Genomic DNA, 26,897 nt, shown 5'->3' on the forward strand with positions numbered 1-26,897 from the left:
CCACAGTGCCCTAATTGCTCATGAATGTGACGTAAAATGAGAGTAGAAATGTGCTGATCTTTAGCCAGAATTACTGGATGGTTCATGTCAACAGGCACTGCTGCTTTGCTAAGCCGTCCTCCCACTCTCAAGAGCCCCTTTTCCAGCACTGGATCAAGTTTGTAAATGTGACTGCTTTTCTTCACACCAGATATTCCACCTTTCAAAGCAGTCATTTCATCACTGAACCTTTTCATTTGACAGCACTGAATGATGGCACTTTCAGCAGATTCAATGTCTTCAAGAGCCAGGGTTTGACCACCCAGTGTGGCTTTGAATCGCTGCATCTCCTTTTCCACTTTGCTCTTCTGTTGAGTCTGATCAAGTACAGTTCTTTAACCTTTTCCATGAGGAGAAATAGGTTATAAGCTGCTCTGTTGAGTTCTGTGCCTCCTCAGTGATTGTATTTGTTGCATCATTAATGACTATAGCATTAACTGTTGCTTCTCCTGAGCCTCCAGCTCATGTTTTTCCTTGAGGGTAGCTGCTTTAGCAAGAAGAGCAGCTCTTTCAGCCTCTGCTTGGAGACATGCAGAGGTGGCTGATGACCTTGCAGACCTGTGGCTGGAGCGGCCAGCTGATAAGTATGTTTTATCACCAACATTTGAGATGCTGTCACCTGGATCAATATCATCAGTGACCACAGTGTTTGTAGCAGCATAATCATTAACCACAGGTATAGTTTTCAAAGCATTGTTATTCGATTCATAATCGTCACGATCCCCAGCACGTTTGCACCGTTCCTTTTTATCAAGCAACCACTTTTGTATTTTTTGCTGTATTTCTTTATTATTGTGCATTTGAGTTTCAAACCAGGCATTTTGTTTTGACCTTTCATCCTCGGGTATTAATGATTTTAGTGATTTCTGCAGCTCTGTTGCTTCAACACTCAGTTTTAAAATCATTTCATACTTTGCCTCCACTTCAGAAACAGTTTTGTTTGAAAGCACCAGTTGTTCCACTTCCTTTATTAATTTGTGAAGTTTCTTTACCTTGTAATTTCTTTCCTTTTGATTTGACATTATTTTTGTCTCCAATGCTTCTACGGTAAGTTTAACCGGTCTTTTCTCCGTTTCACTTTGATTGACAGGTGCGTTAATTTCCGCGTCACTCATTTTGATTACTCTTGTAAACAGCCAAAGTTTTATTAAGAATTGCAGCAGGATTAAGATTTTAAAAGCGATTAAGAAAGGTGTAAGATTTATTCGCCCAATGCGCCTGCGTAAATAAACGGAAGTAGTATGTCGGTAAACGGAAGCTCTGAAGTCCTTTCTGCTCCGCGACTTCCATCATGGTTAGTTCGCCATGAGAGTTTTAGAATTTCTAAGTCGAATTCCTCTGAATATATGTTATCATTCTGGGTCAAACGGTGTCGTTAGTGTAGTTAACACATTAACAAGCGTATATACGACGTGTTGAATAAGTGAATGTTAATATATTTTGAGTTTTACGGTGTGTCGGCTGTCCCCCGTACAACAACGTGGTCCATGAGGCTTGGGGCCGATGACTGCTCGGTTAGGGGAGCAAGGCCCCTGCGGAACATACTCGACAATGCTTTCAAGAAGTTGCTTAATTTTAATAGATTTTGTCTTAAATTAATTTCAATTCGTTCCGTTTTAATCCCTTTGGCCGGGAGATATCATAAACAGTATGCTAGTTAATGCTAGCTAGTCGAAGCTTGCGTGTTAGCTGTGGCTTTTCAGCGCTCACGCTACGGTGTTTTATAGCCGGCTGTATTCAAAACTGTTAAGCCTTTTTTGAGTTGCTGTGTGTATTCACGGTAGGTAAGTGTCTTTTTATAACTGTCTATTGTTGTTTTTCTTCAGGTGTTCAAGCGCTTCGTTGAGATCGGCCGTGTTGCCTACATCTCTTTCGGACCCCATGCTGGCAAGCTGGTGGCCATCGTAGATGTTATTGACCAAAACAGGGTCAGTTGCCTTCCATGTGTTGTCGGATAATCAGTTTTCAACTTTTTTTTTTTTTTTTTTGACTTTTCGGTAACAATGTGATGATGTGTCCTGGTCTTTTCAGGCTCTTGTTGATGGCCCATGCACCGGCGTGAAGAGGCAATCGATGCCCTTCAAGTGCATGCAGCTCACAGACTACGTCATCAAAGTACCCCACAGGTGGGTGTTTGCTTGCAGGGATCAAATCTCAATTATCTTATGAAAGATTCCACACATGGGATGCATTTTCATGGCTTAATTGAGTAGATAAGTAAGGGGTTTCCCTTACATTTAGCCCCTCACAAGATCTGACTGATGCTGAAAACAACTTGTGTATTACTGGAAACACCATGTGTACTGTATTAGTCTAAAGCAGTTAAAAGATGTTCATGTATACAAACTGTTCTGTTTTGTCATTAAAAGCAACTCATCCTTAAATGACAATGAACTGCAGAAAATGTTTAGAGTTGTCTTTCATTGTAAGCTTAGACTGGTTAGTGTTTGGGCTTAAGAAATGTAAGTGCATGTTCATGCCACCGTGAATGACGGAGATCTTGTGTTAAGAAATGAAACCTATGACTGTGATCATATCCCCAAATAATGGACCTTAAAGTGCAGGGAGGAATATGGTGTCAACTTCTTCTATGAAAGATTGGTGTAGTTTCATTAAATGATGGAGATTCTTCTATCATTCCTACTTACTGCATGTAATTGTTCACAGTGCTCGCCAGAAGTTTGTGAGGAGAGCCTGGGAGAAGGCCGGAGTCAATGAGAAGTGGGCTCAAAGCAGCTGGGCCAAGAAGATCGAGGCAAAACAGAAGGTAAAAGCAAAGTTTGTCAATATAAAAATATTAATGAAACAGCAGGTCATCATTGTCAATGTGTTTACTGACAATAGTACACCTGGTGTTTTCAATATGGGTGAAACAGGCAGACAGATATTACATGCATGGCTAATTACACAGGAAATATTTACAAACCTTCAATGACTTTGGTTGTTGTCAAAGTAGCTGAAGGTGGTGATGTAGTTAATTGTGTGAAGATGAAGATACTTGCCTGTTGCAGATGGGTCTGTTGCGCCTCGCTGTTGATGTAAATGTTGTAGAAATGAATGTTGGCCGGACCCCCCCTAGGAGGTTTGGATCCAAGAGTTTGCACCCCTGAATATAGGATCAGTAGTAACAAAACTGTAGGTAGAATTACAATTCTTCATAAGATTTGGCAGAGGGTTTCCCTGTGTTGTAGCTTTCATAAAAAGCTGACTACCCTGTCAATGGGGCGGAAAGGTTCAGAAAAGTCAATTGTCGAAGCGTCTCAAGAATCCCACAATGATGGCATTTCATCAAACATTTTTTTGGTTGTTTGCTCTGGGAGGTCCGGGAGTGGGAGGGGAGACACTGCACAAAGTGTGTTTGGCTCTATACTGATGATTATTTAGCTCATACTGACAGCACATGACATGTTTTGTGTGATATATTAAGTAAATTGGGGAAACCACACTAAATACATGATGCAGGTAATTTGAGAAAAATGTTAACTATTGGATGCAGTCTACATTTTCCTTTCCTGGTGACTTCAAAGTGGAGAAAGTCTGAGACGCTTACTGCACTTCCTCAAAACAGTTTTCTCACCTCTGAACACGTGTATCTGTACTGCAGTTAGGTATAGACAAAATAGAACTGATATAGTTCAAAGTACTACCAATTTATGTCATTAAATTTAACTGTATTTAGAATTTAACTGTCAGGAAAAGTGTGCTCTGGTTGTTTCCCTCATTGTATTCTTGTGGTTTTCTTGCAGAGAGCCAAAATGTCGGACTTTGACCGCTTCAAGGTGATGAAGGCCAAGAGGATGGTAAGTAAATCACATAATTTAGCAGGTTCTTAAATGCTAGAGCAGTAGGCCAATAACACTACATAACCATAACTCTTTAGTAGGAAAATACTTCTAAGACTACTGATTTTTTTTTTTCCCAAGGTTCTGTATTTTTCAGTTAAAAAAAAACTTCACCAGAAATGGACGCTGCCATTAATCATTTTTCCAGTGAATTAGCTGATTCAGCCACACATTTCTAAACAAACTAGCGTCCCACTGCTGCAGATGCATTTGTACCGGCCAATGTGTCACATCAGAGCGCCCCCACAACAGTCTGTCAAACGCAGGAGAGAGAAGCAGCAGCTTTACAAAAAGACATTTTATACGTACTAGTATTGTTCAGACATGTAACTGCCATGTGGCAGATAGCCCCTCTGCAAGGAAAGCACTTGCCAGATGGGAAATCTACCCACATTTGGCGCTTGGCAGGTGTCACTTAGGACCCTGCTCTCTGTATAGTTTTTAGCTCAGGCGCTGTAAAAGACGCTTAGATTGATAGGGGTGGATTTCTTACATAAATATTGTTGATTGCCTCTTGAGGCCATTTCTGAAATATATGGATGCAAAAATACTTCCTGTCTTGCTTGCTGAGGCAGACTTTTTTTTAATCTGGTTATAGACTGCTGTGTTGAATAGCATTGGAGCCTTTTCACAAATGGTTGACTAGACAGATACAGCAAATAGAAATTAATGAGGGGTCAGTAGGATTTAATTGTGCCAGTGGGTACGCATTGACAAAAGATAATGTGGTTGTCCAATTATTACTTGTGGGCTGCAAATATAAAGTGATTTAAAAAAACATTCAAGCTGCAGCATAACCTGCTTTTAATGATGCTTAATTTTAAATGGTTTATTAGTCTATATACAGTTTCTTAATTAATACATTTATTCTTTTAATCCACAGAGGAACAAGATCATCAAGCACGAGGTGAAGAAGCTGCAGAAGGAGGCAGCAAAGAAGTGAACAGTTTTACTAAATAAATCTGTTTACTGTTCATCAGTGTCTTCTCTTCTTTGTCCACTCGGCAACATATCGAGGCTTATGTAGAAAAAAATTTCACTTATGGTGTAATGTATCATCATGAACACACGTAATGAATGGAAATACAAATTTTATGTAACGCATGTTTCATAATGTCTGCAGTTGTGTTCACCGTGCTGCATGTAGTCTGAAGTTGGTTGTTTCATTCAGGGCCCAGGAGCATGCAAGTTACTCACAAAGTACTCACCAAATTCTGAGTCAGGACATTTTCTAAGAGTTTCTCCTAAAAGTTCAGACTAGATCCTGGTAAAGATGAAAGTTATTCATATAGCATCTTGGCACTAATGAGAGCTCCTAAGGTATAACTCTGTTAGGAGTAGTGAGGAGGACTTCTAACAGGATTAAAAGTTTCTCAAGCTGAGGAGAGAAATGAAATGTTCTGCAACCACTGCATGAAGAATATTGAATCATAGCTGGGCCAAACAGACACAAAGGATTTGAGCTGACAGTTCAATCCGTCGATGACTTATTTCAGTACAAAGGGAGTCCTGCATTTGGGGTTTCTCTACATGTGGTTTCCTCTACAGGTGCATTCCTAATAACACCTCTTCACATGCTGAAATAACTTGAGAAGAAGCTGCTAAACACGTGGGCATGTGATTTTAAACATCTTGTAGGCTATATATGTTTGCAGTATGAGTTACAAATTATTACACATACTATTTCATAGTGTTTATAATTACACCATTTCTGACTAGATTCTGTTTGACTTTCTTCTAAAAGAACAATCACAGCTGGAAAAAAAATGGTCAAACCTAGCAACGGGGTCAACCACACCTCAATAAAATACAAGTTGTCTCTTCCTTTCCTTAGAGTTGCTCTAAGAATGTTCCTAAATCACTCCTAGGCTAACATATCCTTGCTAGGATTTTTTGTAAAGCTAAGTTAGGAGCTCTGAGAGGATTCTCAGAATGTTTGTGAATACAGGCCCAGGTGCTTCTCTGCTGGTGTAGTGGAAGTAGACCTCTCCACTTACAGATGTGAGGGATTTCTGTTCAACAAGCAGGAAGCCTAATAGTTTGTGCTCACAGCAAGTTTAAAAGAAGAAACAGAAATGTAAATACACTTACTGTTGCCCCACCTAATGCCCTTTGAAATTTTAACATGATATAATTTCATATACAGGTTTTAGAATACAAATCACTTTAATGGTTTCTGTAACCCTGTGCAGCTCCCAGAATATCCAGTAGACTTTTGCTCTTGAATTTTACTAAATGTGATAATTATATTTAACAACTTTGCTCTACCAGGTCCGTCTTTGGCCTGTGACTTAAAGTATATTGATCAGAATTTCGGATTTATTTAGAATCCACTTAATTGACTGTAACCACATATCTGGCACCATTTCAACGGAGTGTGTGTTTTTTTTTTTTATTTGAACAAGGAGGGGAATTATTTTATAGAGAGCATTTAAAAAAAAAAACAAGTAGTAGTTTCTTGTGCATGGACATTTCATTGACACATCCACCAGATGGCAGTGTGACATACTAATGGACCCTTGCCCTTTTTATTTTTGCACGAATAGGTCCATTTTCAGGGTTCACGGTTGATGGGAGTCTTTTGAACGCAGTCATAAATCCTCCATAGAGTGTGAACTACATAAAACAGTTTTAAACAGTTAAAAAAAAAAAAGAAGAAAAAAAAAAGCAACCACTGATGTAGGCTATCTTAAGATTTACAACCAAACAGTAGGGGTACCTCTATCTTCACTTGAAACAAATGATTAAAACATATTTCAAATAGAGCACACGCAGCTTGCAGCTCAGAACCAGCAGAGCGCCAAACAGGCTGTGCCTCTCATATCAGAGAGAAGCTTGTAAATATTACATAACAAGACACTTGAACGTTGCCCAGCTGGTTGTGTGGAGAGAGAGAGAGCAGGAATACAGTCCATGCCATCACACCTCCGGACAGACCACTTCACCATTCCTCCCTGGTAGCTCCAGAAATGAGGTGGTGGATGGGTGGGGGTGTACTAAGCAGTCTGTGAGCTTGCTTGATTGTCTGTAGATTTAGGCCTAAGCTGTAGAAGCTGATAATGGCCCATTGTTCTTTTCTAGCCTGAGCTGTGCACACAAACCAATTTATCTTTCATCCCCAACAACTGTTTTTTTGTATTTTTTTTGTATGAAAGGCCTTAAAGTAAGGTCCAAAGACGAACACATGTCGGGCAAATATGTGTAATACAAGGAACATTGTGTGTTATTGTCATGGGGCCTGATAAACACGCTTCTCTATTAGCGTAGTTCTGACGTCAGAGATGAATGGCACCGATGCGCAGTGATAATAGAGCTGTCAACAACTAGGAACCAAACCGGAAACAGTTACATTTTCCTTCAAAATAAAAGCATGTCACATAAAGCAAATCAATTTTATATCCCTTATGGCATTATAGTGCTACAGTGAATCTGATCCGGACATTTTCAATGATCTTGAAGAAATAATGACTTAACATTGTGGCCATTGTTCATTGCCTGAACAAATACATGTAACTTGTGGAAGTGGAATTGAAAATTTGTCAAAAAGTTCAAGTTCGAGAATTCAAACGCTTTTTCATAGCTAAATCCTTGTAATTGTTAGACATTGATGAAATTTTTAAAGACATTTTTAAACATTGTTAAAAAATACTCTTATTTTATCCTCAAAGAAATGTCAATTTCCCCCCCAGCCTTTAAAATAAAGGACCAAAATATTTAGAAAACGAGTAAAATGTTCGCACACTGAGTGGATAAAAAGGCCTATCTGTAAATGTGTTTAATTTACAAAAAACATGAAGGTTAAAACACGTAAAACAAGAAACAAGATGTATTATAATAACATTTTAACTTACTTACTTTTAACTCACCACAAATGACTTCCTCTTTAACTTACTCGGTGTTAAAGTACCAAAGTCAACAACTTACTCATTTTTAAAACTGTTTAAATAACAAACAAAAGCATCACATCACCTTACAGCTAATAGGTAGGCCTACATTTTAGTCACTAAAAGCTAAGTCTATGCTTTTATGTTGAAAGGCAAACATCCTGTTATTTCCTGCTACAGCTGCATGTTTGACGCATTTGAAAGCGCAAGAGAGAGAAAGAGGGAGGCTGAGAGTTGACAGTGTGACAGACTTTCTCGGGCACTCATTGGAAATACCTTCGGCCGGGTCGCTGTCACAAGGTGCCAGCTGCGTGTTTAACGAGACTCCGGAGGATTTCAGCCTCGTTGAGAGACCCGCCGCTCACCGCCCAGAGCCCTGCACCCTCCCAGCAGCTTTAAAAGGGAACAAATAGGACGAGTGGCGCTGCTTCAGATTCCTCTCTGGTAAGTAGGACTGATGTAGTGCTTGCAGGCTGATGGTGTGGGCCCGCGTAGTAGCCTAATGTGTGTCAACTTATCAGCCGGGCTCCGTCAGATTTCAGCAGGGGGGGACTTTTACTCTAATGCGCATCCTTCGAGGTGCATGTTATGGTGCTGTCCGGACCTTGTGTGCTGTTGGCGCAGGCTGCTCTGCACTGTCATGTTATTGTGGATGCGGCCAGCAGGCATGTTGACAGTGGAGGGGGGTGTGCAGCAGCGCTTATGCAGAGAAATGCAATTGGTGTAGACTGGTCAGCACTGCATGAACACAACAATCCTTTAATATGATTGATATAGGCTTCTTAAAGTGTCCATGTGGCACTACACAAGCGAGATTACAGTGACTTCCTAATGGTGTCCCATCCTTATTATAGGCTAGTCCAACAATAACTGCGTACAAAGTAAACATCTAGTGGTCTCACTATAATATCCTGAAGTGATGTACATTCAATTCCAGAAATATTTCCATTCAATCCCAGAAATATTCCTTTACAGTGGACTGGTTTTCATCATGTCTTGGGACCCCTTGAAGGGATTGAAAGTGCACTTGAGATTATAAACACAGGTCAGCAGGACCACAATGATGCTAATATGTTGCAGGCTTTCCTCCAACCTTTGCTTTTTTTTTATTTTTTTATTTGGGGTAATTGGAAGGCGTGTTTAAGATAATCTTTAAGGCGGCTTATTAGGCTGAATTGATAAGAACTGGTTTAAGTGGTCACATATCCTCAACTGTTAGAAACCCTTGTCTTATCGAAGGCTACCAAACACTTCTACATGAAGGGAGAATTTTAATTGCAGACAAAATGAATGTTTGCTATAATACTAACTTTGGTATCTTTGAAACACAGTGTCATCTTAATCAGGAGAATTTGGTCAGTGATTTTCCAGTTTAACAGAGCCTTGATAACGCCCGTTCATATCTCTTACATTCCGGGCTTTTAGAGTGGAGCGGTTATCGTAACAGGTCCTTGACCTCATATATGTGTTTCTGTGTACACAAGCACTACTGCCTAGTAAATCAATACACCCCAGCACCTTGAACAGTTACACAACCTTGAAGTGTTCATGACTGCAGTGTGACAGGTCTGAGGACTCCTTGGCCATCAACATACCGAACAGTTTTTCACAGCAAATGCAATTTGGAACCTTGTAATTTTGCACATCCCTTTACACCAATCAAGTGATCACACAAACACTCGCGTAAGGTAAAAAAGGAGGTTTAGATTTAAGCAAGCAAACCCCTGTTTGACCACGCTTCATGACTAGACTAGACTTTGGTCTCATCGAACCTGCCCTGTCAGTCTAAGTAGCGAGTAGAGCTGTCTGCAAGTTTGCACTGTGTGTGTTTGTTTCCGTGTGTCTTAATTTATGGCTTTTATTTTTTTTTTATATCAACACTTCGATGTTGTGAGTGTGAGGCGAAGACTTCAGTGTAATTCAGATGACTTTCGTGTCTCTGTTTGTGCGCAAGAGAGCGAGACAGAGCAGAGACAGATTGAGATGTCAGCCTCCTATTATAAGAAAAATGACTCACTCTTTTCTCACAGGTACAATCGTCTCTAACTGAAGATCACATAAAAAAAATAAATTAAAAAAAATAAGAGCTTTTTAGGCTTTCAAAGTGTCGTTTAAGTATGGACAGCAAAATGGTGGGCTTTTAATCTCTTTATCGAACTGCATCTAGGTGTGTTCCCCTGGCAACAGTTATTTGGTTTCCTGTTGTCTAAGTGTGGCAGGTAAGTGGGGCACACCTAGGCAAATATCACCTCGCTGGAATGTTCTGTGCCTGTGGATTGTGTGGTTTTTTTGTTTTGTTTGTCGTTTGTCTGTGCTGTTGGCAAGCAGGTAGATTCCTGGGAGAGGAATGCCATGCCTCCCCTGGAGGCGTTGTTTCGTAATCAGGGCTATGAAGCCACGTGCAGTGACGACAGTAACGTCTGGTGAACACAGCAGAGGGTCAGCCATGTGAGCACAGTGGCATCCAGGATAAACTAGTGAAGTATCTTTTTTCAGCCCTGAAGGGAAGAACATTGATAATGAAAGAAAATCCAAACAGCTTTAAAAGAGGATTGAAACAGGGGAAAAATCACTTACCAAGAAGTTAAGAAAAAAGTGAAGTCAGATGTATTGATAGCTAAATGAATATACAGTGAATCAGTAATCATTTTGATGACATATTTAATCATGAAAAATGCCCCCAAAAAATGTTAAATGTTAAAAAAAACAAGGCTATATGATACAATTGTGAGGTGTTTTTTTTGTTGCTTTTTGACTGTGTCTCACAAAACAGACAAAGCAAATGCAGTGTCACTTTGTTTGAAAATGTATAGACCAAAAAAAACAAAAAAAACAATCTGTAAGTGAATAAAAGAACAACAGATAAATTAACAATACGCCCCAAATCTTAACACTACCATTTTGTATCTTCCCTTTCCCAAAGCTGCTTTATACCAGATTCTCCAAAAAAAAAAAAAAAAAAAAAATTGGAAACTTTCTTTATTTCAATTACAACAGATCATTGGAGTTAAATAAAATACTTAAAACACAGTAGAGATGTCTGTCCATGGCTCCGTGATTCTATGGCGTGACAATGTCAGTCAGTTAATTAATCCACTGATTCTTTACAAATTGAAAGATCTTAACTATTTGCTGAAGTCTCAAAACATTTGTTCAATCATTCATGATCACCCTTGAGGCATTTTTGCCATCTCTGAATTTTCATCGAACATCCAAAACTGGTCACATTTAAAAAAAATGTATCCAGTAATTTAGTTCATAAGCAAATGCCAATCAATATCCATCAGACTCGACCTCTTATTTAGTTGTCATTCCAAATGTTAATGTGCTTACATGTGCATACTACACCTGCTTATATAATTCGATTGTTTAATGATGCACTCACATGCAGATAAGGCAGTTTATGTAATAACAGTTTATCAGACAGGTTCATGACTGAAGGTTTAGCAGGATTTCCTCCGACGCACTGAATCTGTTTACTGACGTGATGCATCGTGAAGATGAGTATGCGAAGAGTTCCCTTTAATGTGTTGTACCCTTGTCATTCTCAGATCACAGAGGATGGGACTGAATTGAGAAGAAGCAGCGGCATTGCAGAAGAAAAACAAAAAAGAAAAAGCTCTGTGGATATTTTCAGTAACCATCAAGTTGGGACTCGTCGACATACAAAGCTGGACTTTTGGCAACAGAACAACTAAACGTTTTACCTTCTTACAAGAACATGGAGAACTGATCAGAGGTCAGCAGGCGCACAAAAAAGGAAGCTCCTCCCTCCCTGTCCACTGACAACAATGGCGGGGCTCAAACGTCATCATGACGGGAAAATCGCCGGGCTGTATGATCTGGACAAGACGCTGGGCCGTGGACACTTTGCTGTGGTCAAACTGGCGCGACATGTTTTCACGGGGGAAAAGGTACGCTTGTTCATGTCTGTACTTGCAGTGGAATGTTCTGATGCCAATGACTGGGCTTCCTCATACTTTAGTTGCCTTTTTATAGACGACAGCCTCTCCCCCACAGACATACATTCCAAAGAAGGGTGACTAGTAACACTTGACCACATATTGCGTAAACTTTGTGATTGTTTTAGTACGATGTATAACATGATGGGCTCGGTGTTGAAACGGCAACTTGACAAGGCTAAACAGTGAATATTTGTAATGAAATTATCTGAAGAATCTGCAATCAGTAATTATGGGTTTTAATTCCAAGTGGAAACAACCTCTGCCGTTTGGAAAGGTTGTTGCTGATAGTTGTCTTTCATCTTACAATCAGCTGTGGCTTAGTTAGCAGAGTTGTCGTTTCTCAACCGGAAGGTCGAGGGTTCGATCCCCATCTCCTGCAGGAACATTTCCGATGCGTCCTTGGGCAAGACACTTAACCCTGAATCTTACTACATAGCATCCACTGCCATCGGTTTGTGAATGGGCGTGAATGTGTTGGTGTGACATGTTGTGTAAACAGGGACTGGTACTGAGGGGGAGCTTTACTAATGTATTGGGATGCTATGAATAGTCGATTTTCATCAATTCATAGCTACTTTTTAAGTTGTCTCATTTATTTTTTTTCAAATAAAATCAAACATACGTGAGGAGGCTTAGCTGGGGCTAGACAGATTTGTAATGGAGCTAGAGCGCCCCCTAGCCCCTTGAGTGTAAAAGCGCTTTTTGAGTAGTCAGAAGACCAGAAAAGCGCTATACAAGCTCAAGTCCATTTACCACCTATCACTCGTCCTCATCATGCTGCTCTTCTAGGTTGCCGTGAAGGTGATAGACAAGACTAAGCTGGACCCGGTGGCACGGGGACACCTTTTCCAGGAGGTGCGGTGCATGAAGATGGTGCAGCACCCCAACGTGGTGCGCCTGTACGAAGTCATCGACACGGCCACAAAGCTCTACCTCATCCTGGAGCTGGGAGACGGAGGAGACATGTACGACTGCATCATGAAGCATGACGGAGGACTCACTGAAGAGGTGAGGGGGATTGCGGGAAGGGGAGTGGAATTCAGTAGCGTGGATTCAAGCCTTCAGCTGTTAGGTGAGGGTTCATCCTACATAGGAGATAAGAAATAAAAATAGATTCTTGAAGGGTCATATTATTGTTAAATCGTGCACCACTAGACTGGTGTAACCAAAATTAGTAAAAGTATCAGATGCTGGTTCTGAAGTTAACATACCGCAGACACTCGGAGGTAAACTCTGTGAGACAGTGAAACTTGTAACAAGGCATTTGTAGAAGGAAAACTAACTGTTCAAAAGAGCAATAAGCAAAAAAAGTATGTTGAACAGAACAGAAAAAGATGAGAAATCCACAATTCTTTAGCAGAAGATGCTTTTATCATAGCCTCTCTGATGTTTATTTCACAATGATCACGATGACTCAGGTTCTTTTTGAAAAGTGGAAGAGAAAATCGATACCATCATTTCTGCCCACTAAGTATGTGCTTACACCAGAGACAGTTAGCAACTTAGCATCGCTCTGAAGAGAAGCTGCAAAAAATGGGGAAACTTTTAGCTTCGCTATTTCCAAAGATGACAGAAACCTGCCAATCAGCACTCATGTGCAGAGTAGATTTATATTAAAAAAATCTTGTTTCAAAGTTGACCTTGTTTTTCTCAAGAGAAAGGCAAGCCAGCTGCTTCCTCCTGCTTCTTCTCCCATTTCTATGTCAAGCTAACTGGCTGCAAGCCGCGGCTTCATATAGAATGGAAATAAATGAAACTTTAAGACGCGTATTCCCTGAATTGTCTCAAGTCACTGGTTCTCAACTGGTGGGTTGGGACCAAAAAATTGGGTCGCAAAGCTGTTTTCTGTACCTGGGATAAAAATGGTGTCAAAAAAAGTCTACAGAGCACTTTTTAAACTTGTTTGATGTGTTCAGTTTCTTGCCTCCATCACATTTTATAACATCTACTGAACAATTTTTCATTAAATAAATCTGATTAGTTGTAAAATATCAGAAATTTGGGTCATGATTTCTCATGGAGGAGTCAGTGGTGGTTCCTGAGGCTACACGAGTTGAGAACCACCGGTCTAAGTAATGCTTTAGTGTGTCTTAAATAACCTAGGAAAGCTTATTGACAAGCAAGTATGCAGTAAGCATGTTTCGTTGGTGTTCATTTCACAAGCCAAACAGAGGCAGTTCAAATTGGCCAGAGGGTTTAAAGGATGTCTGTATAGTTGTCCATCTTGTGTTAGCTTTCTTCCAAACTCTCAAATAAGACTCTAACTCATTTCCATTTCCATTGATTACTTTTATTGTCTTTCCTGCTCAAGGTGGCCAAATGTTTCTTTGCCCAAATTGTCCACGCCATCTCATACTGCCACCGGCTGCACGTGGTGCACAGAGACCTGAAGCCAGAGAATGTGGTGTTTTTTGAGAAGCAAGGTGTCGTCAAGCTAACTGACTTTGGCTTCAGTAACCGCTTTCAGCCTGGGAAAACTCTCAACACCTCCTGTGGCTCACTGGCCTACTCGGCTCCTGAAATACTGCTGGGGGACGAGTATGACGCTCCTGCTGTGGGTAAGTTGACAGAAATGCACAAGAGTGAGTTCTGGGTTAAGTTGCGGGGAAGATATCTTTGCTGATAATTTGTTGGGTAGTTCTTGAAGCATTTATCTTTATTGAGATGGGACAATTTCCAAGTCCGAAGTCCAGCAGGCTCAGTCTGTCCTCCACCATATATTAGCCAGGTTAAGCTACGCTATTACGTTCACAGGTTCTCTATCTGCAGACCTACTGATAGCGCCGCTTGCACTTCGACTACACAATATGACCTACAGTACTTTGGACGGACCCATGTAGCTTTATTAGCCTGCTGATAAGAGGAGAGGAAATGCTCAAAGTTCAGAATGTGGACGCCATCCTGGCTGTCTGTAAAAAGGAAAGTAATGTGAAACTTCATATAAAGAATTGCAGTCTTTTACCTGCATTTGACTGTTGTCCCCTGCTAAGTTCATTGAAAATTACAGCCTTTCAGTGTTCAATAAAATCTGACATCAAGTCAGGCAAAAATGTGTTTCCTCAGCTGAATCACCGCATCCTTCCTTCAAGCTGCATCCCATTTGTGCCTCTGTCCCTTCTTTTGAGAGTGGAATAGTTCTGCCTGAGCCACAGCTTAAATTTAAAATTAAAATGCTGCTGGGGGGGGGGGGAAATGAAAAGAGGCGTGTAGATTTTAGGGTGAAAAAGGTAAAGAAGCGTTAAAAGAGGACAAAAGAAAAAAAGAATAGCAGGAAGAAGAAAAAAAAAGCATCAGTAGTCCCATGTGTTCACCCAGAGGCCACTGCGTCAGAGCAGGGGAGAAACATTTTCTATTTTTCTGACTGAGTGGATTTGCAGTGGCTATTTTCTCCTGTTTGCCTTCACTCTCTATCTATGTCTCTTTTGTGCCAGGCATATGAGCTGCTCCCAAGTCCTGAAAAGGAGTAATAATAGTGGCTGTAATTGTACTGCATGTGTTGTATTGAGTGACTGTGTGAGTAGATGCACAAGTGAGGTCAGCTGTCCTGTAAAGCTTGTCTGAGCGCCTGACCCAGATGACAAACCAGACATTTGTGGGCATTTTCAGTACATGTGTGTGTGTGTGTGTGTGTGTGTGTGTGTGTGTGTGTGTGTGTGTGTGTGTGTGTGTTCTGTCCTGCGGAGTGTTGGTACTGCCTGTCTGCCATTGTTCATTCAGCTGTGATGATGATGTTTTGATTGCGAGGATTATCCGCCCAGTCGGGGTAATGTTGTGTGATTCTATCAGCATTGCAGTTTGATGTGGAACAGGATGAACGGAGGCCAGCAGGCCTGACGTGTGGAGCTTTGAGGTAACATGGCCTGGGATCTCATTGCTGCCAAGGCACTTGCTGACAGTCTGAAGGTGCTGAGGTTTGCTGGTGACGTGCCAGGTGGCAGCCAGCCCAGTTTGTAGCAGAGATAAAGAGACTGTCCGCACTATAGGCTGTCTCAAGTCGGGCCTGTTTAGAGTTCTTTGCTCTGTTTTAGGAAGTGCTGCAAATACTTTTAGATGAAAAATGATCGGAAAAAGAGAGGGAAATGTTGCACCGGAACTCAGTCCTACAGCTGATAGAAGCAGTGGATTAGCAGAGTTAAAGAAACGAAACTGCAAAAATGAAAATATGAGTTCAGTTTTATTATGAATCCAAAGTCTCATCATTCTCCTTTGCTTGGCTATCAGGGCTATTTCCTCCAAATTAAGAAGAATTTCATCAATGGTTAATCTATTGTTTATTTTGTCAATAAGTTGTCAATTGTGTACAAGAACTGTGAAGAATACTGATTGTATATACCCAGTTCCCATTGTGACAAGCTTTGTCGGAGAAAGTACATGCTAAACGCTAACAGAGAGTAAACATAAGTCATCTTGGGGATCAAATACACAACTTGTGACATGGTATAAGCATTTCTGTGCTCTGTCGGGAGCAGATGATTGCTTAATAAGTTCCATGAAAAGACGCCTGCCTCTTTTTGCTTTCTGATGTTGTGCAGTGTGTGGGCTCGCTCCTTTTTTTTTTTTTGTCTCCAGTAAATGGAAAGTTAAATATAGATCTCTGCTCCCTCTTCAAGGAGCACAAGCTGCACTTAAAAAAAAAAGACTTACTTAATAGCAATTACAAAGAACATATCCTGGACACATGCATAATTTAAAGTGTATCAGTGCATAATGAACCTGCACAAGTGGAGGATCTTTTTTGAAAAACATGTTACATAATGATCAGCAGGCCAGGATGGTGAACTTGGCGGACCAGCTTGGGGTTAACAGTGTGGAAACATAAAGGGAGTGGTTGTTGGTTATCTTGGGGAAACAAAGGTTGTTAAAATGCAGTTCAGGATGGAGGAAAGGGATGTTTACACTGCTAGCTGTCATCAATAAGTAGCCTGCATGGTTAGCTCGAGGGACGCTTCTGTTTCGGTGACGTGAACTCTGCAATCAAGAGATGTGCCAACCATCTGGTTTATAAATAAAGTTATTGAGGAAGGAAGTTCGGGGGACGGCTGACGCAAGCAATGAGGGAGCAGGGTCATGGTTGCTAGGATACGTTGGCTAGGGGGTAAGATGGTGGTGGGGACTGCAGCAGAGTTTGATCCCTCCATCAGCAGCATGATACGCTCCTTCACAGCCTCAGAGCAATAAATACTCACCACCCACAGTAAACTGGCACATTTACTTTACCAGATTGAAATCTCCAGTGTATCCAGGCAACATGCAATCACATGAAGAAATGCGAAGGCATATCCTCAGGGTTTGGTGGGGATTAACCTATTTTGGCTCTTCATTTTTTTTGTGGAACAAACAACTGCATGTTACACAATCATAGGGGGATGTTGTGGTTGTATTACGTCTGCTGCTCAGTCCCAGGAGAGGAGTCATCTGCTTCATGGTATATTACATTTCTGGTTAGTTTTATATTTAAAAAGAAGAACTTGTATTGGCCTCCTGAGAAGTTTTATCTATAAGTGGCGTATTAACAGTTATTTTGTTCAATGCCGGCTGCAGCAGTAGGCACATAGTACTTCAACTTCAATATTAAAGACCCTATGAGGAGTTTTTATCTGGTCAAGTATCAGACTTAAATTACTGCTGATTCCCTTATATGACCTACAATAGCAAACGTGACTTTCATTGACATTATTAATGTCACCACCCACAGTAAAGATACTTTTAAAGAGGACATATTATACCCCTTTTCCGCTTTTCGAAAAGGTCTCCTTTGGTCTAAATGAAACATCTGTGCTGAGCTTTGGTAAAAATATAACATGAATCAGGCACCAGAGGAGGTTTGTGACCCTGTATAAACCAGCTCTCTCAGAACGCTCTGTTTTGGTGTGTGTGTCTTTTTAAATGCAGTGAGCCCCCCCCCTGAGTTTTCCCGGTAGCGAGAATAAAAATGGCGGACCTGTGCAAAAGTTTCGCTCTAGGCTGGAGGTGGAGTCCATGGGTGGAGATATCAGGGGAAGGGAGGGGATATTTTTGACTAGAATCCCACTGTGATGTCACAAGTTGAGCAAATTTGAAACAGAGCATTTTGTCTATGTGTTGTATGACTCATGCAGACCACAAACAAAGGACTGGATGGGTTTATTTCACATTTTGTGGGTCAGTAGACACTCAGGTTACCCAAATATGTGTTCAAAAACACTGTAAAAGTGGATTTTTTCATAATATGTCCCCTTTAAAGCCTGTTATCACTGCCACTGGGTGTCAGACATATATAAAACAGCACCTAACATTTTCTGCAGTAAAGATTGAATGTGAGAGATACTTTTTATTGCACAAAAACAGATTGAGAGGTGACCTGCTTTGACAACAGGAGTTCCCAAATGTACATACAATGGAAGTTCCACACTGGAGCTTTAATACTCAAATATCAGAAATGTAAAGCTGCAATTGTCAGTATTTTTTAATGAAATATTAGTCTAAGGAGTATCTGTAATGTTGAAGCTGTTGCTCATGGTGACAGACCAACAGAGAAAGAAGCTATTACTACGACTTGTGATTTTTTATGAGCTTTTTAATGTCATTAAGCACATTGTTTTTGATTAACAACCAGCAAATTGAGGGTTTTGGTTCACTCTCACAAAACGGCCGATATGGAAGTTTTAGGTCTGATACCGATGTCGATATTAGGGAGATAAAAAATATATCTGATATCTTTGTTTGATCTGTAGAGATAGATATACAGTAGATATTCACATTTATTGTGTTCTCCCTCAAATGCAATAATCAAACACTTAAATAAATAATGAAGACAAGATGGTCACTCTACTGGAAAGTAACTGCGCATGTATGGCATCTCTGCTTGACACTCTGGAGAGTGATAACGCTTGTTGTTATCCATATAGCACACTCTGCTGGTGACAGAGAACTGCTAGTGAAATACAATGAAACTCAAATTAAATGCTTTTTTACTTGTGAGTAAGTCTATAGCAGCGTATGTCAGCAATAAAATTAGTTGATACTGATAGTGACTGGATATGCTGATATCCGCCGATGTTATCGGCTGGCGGATTAATCAGTTCGGGCTCTAGTTGTAAAAAAGGGGTCAACAGACTGACTAAGGAACTGTAAGCTGTAATGTCACTGTCTCTCTGCTCATAGCCAGACAGCTGAATGTGTGTCAGTGGACCATCCTGCTGACCAGAGCGCAATACAATGCCAAGAGCAAAATGTTGCTCTTTTAAAAAGGCTCTGATTGGAACAAGAGAACTGTTCCATAAAATTAGCCTTTGTATGAAGCTTTGGGGGATGAACACGTTAACCCACTTTACGAGGACTGAGTGTTTATGTGGGAGTGCATGCATGCGTGTGTGTGAGCATGACGCCGTCGGCAGGCTGCAGTGCAAAGTGTCGTCTTTGGCTTGACAGATGTGTCCTACGCTAGTTCATATTTACAGAAGTGGCTTTGATCGAGTGTTATTTATGCCTCATTTGAACAGGGGGGGAAGACAGCTCTTGTTTTCTATTTAATGTAATCTAGGTCACTAAGCAGAAACAACATATGCATTTCACTCGTCTGGTCTGTCATGGTTATTTTACATTGCTGTGGCCTAGAAACTTAAAACATTAAACTTTTTCTTATGAGCTCATAGTGATTTTTTAAATATGAACTGACTGCATTCTTGATTTATTGCTGCAGATATCTGGAGTCTGGGGGTTATCCTCTACATGCTGGTGTGCGGTCAGCCCCCCTTCCAGGAGGCTAACGACAGCGAGACGCTGACCATGATCATGGACTGCAAATACACAGTGCCTCCACACATCTCCCATGCATGCCGAGAGTGAGTAACACACACAAGCACAAAACCACATGGATGGACGGAGTACTCTGCAGATACTGCATATTTCATGTTTATAGATGTGTGAAGACAAGAGACAGAAGAGAGAGGAGCGGCCTCTCTTCTGCTCCTCCTCGTTGTCCTGCTTTCACTCGCTGCTGCAGTCAGCTGCTTCACCAGAGATGCAGTGCAGCGTTAAGTGTATCTAATGCACCCTTTAAAATCAGCCCTCTATTTTTAACATTGTGAGGGTTTAACGATGCGTCAAAGCAGAGCAGGGCCAAATAGGTGCTGAGAACACTTTGGATGGCTCTGGCCTTAAAAACGCATTGTTTCTGGACATGACTTCAGTATTTGATGCACATTTGAACAGAGAACTTTAAATTCTGGCACTGGTCCTAGTTGACTCACCCCTGTGGCCTTGAGTAAAACAACGTATATTTAGCTATTTAGCCAGTGAAGTTAGGCAGGCTACACCTAACGTAGCTGGACTGATAAACAAATAGTAAAGCTGCATAGTTCGCTTGCAGAATTATATAGGATTCGACTGTTTTTAAAGAGGACATATTATACCCCTTTTCTACCTTTTCAAACAGTCCCCTGTGGTCTAAATGAAACATCTGTGCTGTGCTTTGTTCAAAATATAACATGAATCAAGCAGCAGAGGAGGTTTGTGACCCTGTATAAACCAGCTCTCTCAGAACGCTCCGTTTTGGTGTGTGTGTCTCTTTAAATGCAATGAGCCCCCCCCTGAGTTTTCCCGGTAGACATCAATCCTTCACTAGCGAGAATAAAAATGGCGGACCTTCGCAAAAGTTTTGCTCTAGGCTGGAGGTGGAGTCCATGAGTGGAGATATCAGAATCCCACTGTGACATCACAAGGAGAACACATTTGGAACTGAGCACTTTTCTATGTGTTGTATGACTTATGCAGACCACAAACAAAGGACTGGATGGGTTTATTTGATATTCTGTGGGTTGGTAGACACTCAGGTTACCCAAATATATGTTCAAAAACACTGTAAAAGTGAAGTTTTCACAATATGTCCCCTTTAAGTATTTAAGGCAAACTGAGAAAACCCTGCTCTTTGGTTTCAGCTGCTGACAGGTCATTTTTTTGTGTTGATTTGATCTTTGCATATATTTAAAAAGCATGACTTTGGTTCAGCTGGATTTCTCCATACAAGCTTCACAACCACTGGCTCTGATATCAGATGTGTGACTGTGAATACCTTAGCTTTCTAAAAACATTCATTAAAATGTTGGTTTTTAAAATGGTAATTCCATTATGTGGAAATGTTGTGGCTTCTGTTTCTATAACACTAGCATTGTACATCTCAAAGGGCTGATGAATGGGGAAAAAAAAAATCAAATGACAAAAAAGTTAGACAGTTTATTTGACCCTCTTTATTTGGAGGTAAAACTGAAAGGGACAGTGGGCCAAAGTTCAAGTGAAGTCAGTGAGTAAACTGTGATGAAACTCAGCAGACGGTTTGGGTAATCATTACCATTTGCCTTCATTTTCCCTTCCAGAAAAGTTTTGTTAACCTTTCTACACGTGCGACTGCTCTTGTTTCTGCAACGTTTGCCTAATTGTAGTGATAAAGTCTTTTAAAGTTTCAGGATAAATTTCAGGGTGTACAACCTGAATCTTGTTATTATTGCTGCTACCATGAACAGCCAAAACAAAAAAAGCCATGTGATGTTTCTAAACATGCTCCTGAATATGATCTAATTATCCAAATATTGCAGGAATATTGATGTGTATCTTAATAAAAGAAGATAATTTTCCTGATGTTCTGTAGTTCCCATTACCCTAATTTCCCCTCTGGCTCCCTCCAGTCTTATAGCTCACATGCTGCAGAGGGACCCTAAGAACCGAGCAACCCTGGATGAAATCGGGGGTCACGAATGGCTTCAAGGTGTCGACCCCTCACCTGCCACCAAGCTGTCCACCCCATTGGTGTCGCATCGCAGCCTGTCGGAGGAAGAGCACGGCTCCATCATCCAGCGCATGGTGCTTGGGGCCATCGCAGATCGAGACACCATCACCGAGTATGTGTCCTTCCATGAGTCACACACAAAAAATGAACACGCAGCTATTCTTTCCTTTGTAATCTCAGAAAAATTTGCCACGGTCCGCTAGTCCAACTTCAGAGTAATTGAGTGTCCTCAGCAGTTTAATTGCCATTAACAGCCAGCTGGCAGTAAATCCTGAGCTGTTGCCATGTCAAATTAAATCTCCATCCCCGTCACTTCCTTTTGACTCTCGGCAGGGTTTGTCCTGATCTGTGTGTACATGTGTGCATCTGTCTCAGTGTGTGTGTGTGTGTGTGTGTGTGTGTGTGTGTGTGTGTGTGCGTCTGTGTTTACCTGTGTGATTTGGAATTTATATTGCTTCACCTTGTGTCATCCTAGAGCTCTGGAGTCAAATCAGTACAACCACATCACAGCTACATACTTCCTGCTGGCTGAGAGGATGCTGAGGGACAGGCAAGAGAAGGAGCAGTACAGCCAGACACGATCGCCCAGCCCCAGCAAGGCCCAGTTCAGGTACACACGCGCATACACACAAAAAACAAATACACATTCACAAACATGACTCGAGATAGACAGAATGCTGCATCTGCACTGCAGCGCTGCATACTGCCAGCTTACAGCAGACAAGCTTGACAGCAGATGGTCAGTCGGAGCCTTTTTCAGCAGAGACCGAGAAGACGGACTGAGAATAGATAAGAGGATGCAGGTCAGCAACATACCACCAAATGTCTCTGGAAACAAAGTAGATTGAACAGTTTATATGCTTCTAATTGAGAGATTTAAAAGCAAAAAATGTGGAGGAGATTGAAAAGAACGTCTACAAATTCTACCTATACACAGGCCTTACTCATTTGACCAAAAAAGGACTCTTTGTAGAAATTCATTACAACACTTAAAGCTTTTTCGGTAGCTGACTATTAAACGAAATGATTCTAAAACAGAACATGTGAAAAATATAATCACACATGTTTACTACCTGGTGTGTGCTGCGACACCACACAACATGTAGCTATCATGTTGCCTATTTAAACTGATTAAGTTTGCTTACCATGCAAATTCATCCGTCGGTCAGATTTCCAGCTTTTAGACAACTGATGCAGGGACTTCATTTTCCGGTCTTCAATTTAGAAAGTTTTAACAGAGAATAAACCTTGAGTGCCCCAATTTTCTTGGAAAAACTATTTTTTTCTTGGAGAGTTGGATTAAAATATTATTTCAATTTTCTCTTTGTGTAAAGTAAATAAGAGTTTACAGCCACCTGGAGGGTAGCCTAGCATAAAAACCTTAAACAGGGGGAAACTAGTGAGCTAACTGGCTTAAAACAACTTAGATTATCTGCCCACCAACACGCCGAAGGTTTACTCGTCGATGAAATTCAACAGTGTTTTAAGTATGGCTTTTGTATGGATTCAACAGGGGTGCATACAGAGAAGAATTCAGAAGGCATATTAGCTTAGCTTAAACAAAAAATTTGGTTCGGTTGCATAACAGTATACTACATGCTTAAAATATTTCTTCACAATACATGCCAACATGATGCATCGGTTTTCTTTTATCATTGTTAAGGACCAGGTTTAACAGCTTGATGACTGCATGCTCAGCCACGCTTGACTCAGCCATCTCTATGCTTCAGCATTCCACACAACACATTTCCAGGCAATTAGCATTCTGTAGGTAGTGTTTGAGCATTGCAAAGATATCTGCAGGCATCTCTCCCTCCAGGCTTACAACGAATGGCATCAGAAGCATGTAAGCGATTTAAAGCTACCTCCCTTATTAAGGCTACCTTAACCACACGCTCGAGATTCTGCCACATAGCTTGTTATTAGGGGTAGCGTTCAATAATTTTCCTGGCAATGCTCGTCAAAGCATTCGCAGGGCGGAGCTTCTGAGGGTGCAATTCTTCGGCTGTAAAGTTCAAATATTAACAAACTTTTTGCATAATGCAAACCACACCTTTTATGTGACAGCACATATTTTATGATCGTACAAACCTTCTGGGAGTGAGAATTAACAGTCATAGCACTTTTCTCTGTCTTTGGCTCACTTCAGCTGGTGTTGTTGTGTTTAACCCTTCACAGGCAATCCTGGCCCACCAGAGTTGATGTTCATCAGGATGTCAGCGATGGCTTGGGAGGTCCAGGTATCTCCCACCCTGGAGGGCCACAGTCCCCAGCCCGCAGTGCTGAGAGCCTCCACAAAGGCCCCAGGCCTAAAACGGCTCTGCTAGACATCAGCCAGCGTCAGGAGAACAACAGCCTGACACTCAGCCAGCAGCAGCAGCCTGCTCGACAAAACCAGGAGAGGGGGCTCCGGCCTCTGGCGAAGCCTCACTTAAACCCCCTCAGGCTGGGCTCTCTGACCTCAGTAGGCCCCTGCAAACCTCGCAGTCCCAGTCTCTTCAGCGTGGAGGAAGATGAGGAGGAAGAAGGTTGTGAAGACCAATTATCCCCCTCTACACTACCTGCTCAGGTGGTGCTTCGTTGCAAAGCCTCATCTTCCTCTTCCTCATCACCCTTATCGGCTTCTGGTAACCGGCTGACATCCCGTATGAGTGCGCCTGTTCTTAACCAGATCCATGAGGAGGATAAAGAGGAAGTGGAAGAGGAGGAGCAGAGCGAAGTGCTTGGACTTGGCCCACCCAAACCCAGCCTCAGTCTCAATTTGAACTCTAGAATACCGTCACCATTAACGCTTGTGTCCTCACCTAAACTTGTTGGTATCAAAGCACCGGTTGCTGCTTTCACTCCAAGTCCAGAGACGAGTGATGATGACACTGAAAGCCATAAACCAGACTCTGCTATTGTAAGTGGACAGGACAATGAGAGTGAAAGAGGGCAAATGGATGGAGAGACAAGGGGGTCAGGGCAGGGCAGCCCTACCAACTGTGCTAGTCCTGGATCAGGTTCAGGCCAAGGCAAGGGCACAGCCAAAGCTGCTAGCGGCCTGGTGGAAAGCTTAAAGCTGATGAGCCTGTGCCTGAGCTCTCAGTTCCACAACCTGACAGGGGGGGGAGGGGGAGGGAGTGTGGGCAGCACTAATGTTGTTGGCGGTGACACCCAAGACCGCCCAATGTGGAGGATGTGCATGGGCGGCTCAACCGGTAGCCTGGATAAGGTCTCACTACTGGGTGGCCCTTCACCCAGAGGGAACCTGTACCACCCTCAGCCCCCGCTGGGAGACGCGCTGGCAGACCCACTGCTGGAGGGCCCCTGCACGGGCACCCTGAGGCTGGGAGAACTGGACCTGGCCAGGGAGAACCACAGGAACATAAAGAACCGGGTACTACAGATGCCTCTGAGCGACAAAACTCTGTCCGTCAACATCCACAGAAGCCCCAAGGAGGGTCTTCTCTGTACTCCGACCCCACACAGCTGCTGCCAGGTCATCTAGTGCGCAGACAGCTGCTCCATCGGCCGCTGCACCTCCACACTCCTCCATCCTCATCTACACATTTATTCCTTTCATCTTTGCTTTAGCCTTTGACTCATGAGTTCACGTTGTTATTGCCTTTTGTGCTGTTTCCTATTGTTTAACACTTACGGTGAATAACCAAGAGAAATTCCAAAAGCCACCCTTGCACTTTTAGAAACGCAAACAAGTCTCCAAGGAGGAGACTGGGTGCCATGCCAAATATGTGAAGCACTTTCAGCAGATTAAACGGGACACTACGGGGACGTTTTAACCTTCTGGTGTGTTTTTAAATAAGAGACATTAAGTATGGAAACATGTAAAGGAGGTGCTCACATCCCTGCTCTTAACACTTCTATTTATTGTATTTACAGACTTTGTGCACATTCACACACCCACCTTTATCACTGTCTGATAAGCTGATAAAAGGGAAACTTGATGAGCGGGTTAGTTCAAGTGTCATGTTACATGTTGTCTTTTGTTGTACTTTATGCTGTTTTTTTTTTGTTTTTTTTTAATATCATTATTTTTTTAAATTATTTTTTGAGACAATCCTTTTATCTGTTTTTTTATACTGACTGAGAGAGTGACGTGACTGTTTTCATTCAAATGAGGACTAACAACAGGGTGACCATGGACAGCAGCACTTATGTGTTATGGTGGCACAAATATATTGTAGTCTATCACTGTTTTATTTTTCTATCTCTTAACATGCTCTGCAGACTCAGAAAGAAAAAAAAACGCACACTCACTTGTCAACTCTCTGCGCTGTTACACGGCAGAGTCTGTACATATGTGAATAACCTCTTAGCAGTACTCTGTACCTGTAGTATTGGCAGTAAAGTTGTATTGCAGTAGAAACCTGAATACTAGATCCTTCTTCACCATTGTCCTTCACTCCTACTGGATATCCAAGGTTTTGGTTGAACCCAAGAGCTTGAGTTGTGTTTTGGTTGCTGAAAAACAAACAAACATTTAAAGTCATCCCAGGAAACAGACTTTAAGGCCGTTATAATTGTGCATAAAGGCAGTTCTTTATAAATTCAAAATGAATGCTTCCTGGGTGGAACCTAAACCATGTAGATCCAGTAGTCTTCCAGGATCACAGTAGCCACTGTTGTAGCGTTTTTCCCAAAACAGAAACAACAACAAAGGGGCTTCAGTAGAACATAATAACATCGCCCCTTTAAGTATCGGTCTGTGTAACTGGATGTGTGACCCACCCCTAGTGGAATATATAACCTGACAGTGCATGTGTTTTGCTGTAGCAACCTTATTCCTACCCACTGAGGTCAATACACCTACTGTATCTACCTAAGGAACAGATTCTATTGGTCACTTTACTGTAGCCTCACAGCAATACCAGCGACTGCAAAATGTACAACAAAAATGGATGTGCCATAAAAATCTGTCTTGAGCATATTGTACCGTATGTATATGATAGAGATCTATTAAAATGAAACGATGTGAATGATGTCGGGGAGTCTGTTTCTTGACCTTTTTGTTTCTTTTACTCGGCTGCTTTCATTTGATTTGAGCACACATTTTGTCTTTTTAAGGTTGACCCAGATGTTTATAGACTTCGTATTTTTGTCTGTTTTGAAAGCTAAAGCAACACAAAATGAGTACAGTAACCTTCAAAACCTATATTCTGCACACTGCTGTTTCATCTCCTGAGCATGTTTTGTTTGCGGTCTCGAGTCTTTCGTTTGATAGCACACAGGGAAAGCTGTTTTCTTTTGTTTTATCATGATAATTATTTTTGTTTGTTTTATGTACTACTAACCCAGAAAATTGCTCAACTCATAAATAAAAAAAACTTTACCTTTTTAATATACAGCTTCAAGCATTATCGCTGGATAACAAAGAGGCTAGAGTAGCGTGAAGTGCCAAATA

General features: G+C 41.5%; 2 protein-coding genes across 3 annotated transcripts; both read left to right on the forward strand.

Annotated features, from left to right (window-relative positions):
* Positions 1–1,277: 1,277 nt before the first annotated feature.
* On the forward strand, positions 1,278–10,472 carry rpl14 (ribosomal protein L14). Of its 2 annotated transcripts, XM_065947960.1 has the most exons (7): positions 1,278–1,333; positions 1,866–1,967; positions 2,071–2,165; positions 2,707–2,806; positions 3,786–3,839; positions 4,765–4,851; positions 10,461–10,472. In XM_065947960.1, exons 1-6 carry the CDS (start codon positions 1,331–1,333, stop codon positions 4,822–4,824), a joined length of 414 nt encoding a protein of 137 aa, XP_065804032.1. In that variant the 5' UTR covers positions 1,278–1,330; the 3' UTR covers positions 4,825–4,851; positions 10,461–10,472. The 2 variants fall into 2 exon arrangements, with proteins under 2 accessions (XP_065804032.1, XP_020498828.1); XM_020643172.3 differs by lacking the exon at positions 10,461–10,472 and having other exon boundaries at positions 4,765–4,855.
* LOC109990890 (SNF-related serine/threonine-protein kinase) lies at positions 7,960–26,472 on the forward strand. The gene is made up of 8 exons (XM_020643158.3): positions 7,960–8,209; positions 11,317–11,679; positions 12,520–12,738; positions 14,042–14,288; positions 19,412–19,553; positions 21,393–21,605; positions 21,969–22,103; positions 23,672–26,472. Exons 2-8 carry the CDS (start codon positions 11,557–11,559, stop codon positions 24,981–24,983), a joined length of 2,391 nt encoding a protein of 796 aa, XP_020498814.2. The 5' UTR covers positions 7,960–8,209; positions 11,317–11,556; the 3' UTR covers positions 24,984–26,472.
* Positions 26,473–26,897: the final 425 nt, after the last annotated feature.

Source organism: Labrus bergylta, chromosome 19 (genome assembly GCF_963930695.1).
Source record: "Labrus bergylta chromosome 19, fLabBer1.1, whole genome shotgun sequence".
In the NCBI taxonomy this organism is placed as follows: Eukaryota; Metazoa; Chordata; class Actinopteri; order Labriformes; family Labridae; genus Labrus; species Labrus bergylta.

What these genes read in the sequence shown, in the direction of transcription:
- LOC109990890 (XM_020643158.3), top strand. Translation starts at nt 11,557, where the DNA reads ATGGCGGGGCTCAAACGTCATCATGACGGGAAAATCGCCGGGCTGTAT. An exon ending in GTATGACGCTCCTGCTGTGG is followed by an intron (nt 14,289 to 19,411) that starts GTAAGTTGACAG and finishes TTATTGCTGCAG; the next exon opens with ATATCTGGAGTCTGGGGGTT. An exon ending in ATCTCCCATGCATGCCGAGA is followed by an intron (nt 19,554 to 21,392) that starts GTGAGTAACACA and finishes GGCTCCCTCCAG; the next exon opens with TCTTATAGCTCACATGCTGC.
- rpl14 (XM_065947960.1), top strand. An exon ending in GTCATCAAAGTACCCCACAG is followed by an intron (nt 2,166 to 2,706) that starts GTGGGTGTTTGC and finishes AATTGTTCACAG; the next exon opens with TGCTCGCCAGAAGTTTGTGA. An exon ending in AGATCGAGGCAAAACAGAAG is followed by an intron (nt 2,807 to 3,785) that starts GTAAAAGCAAAG and finishes GTTTTCTTGCAG; the next exon opens with AGAGCCAAAATGTCGGACTT.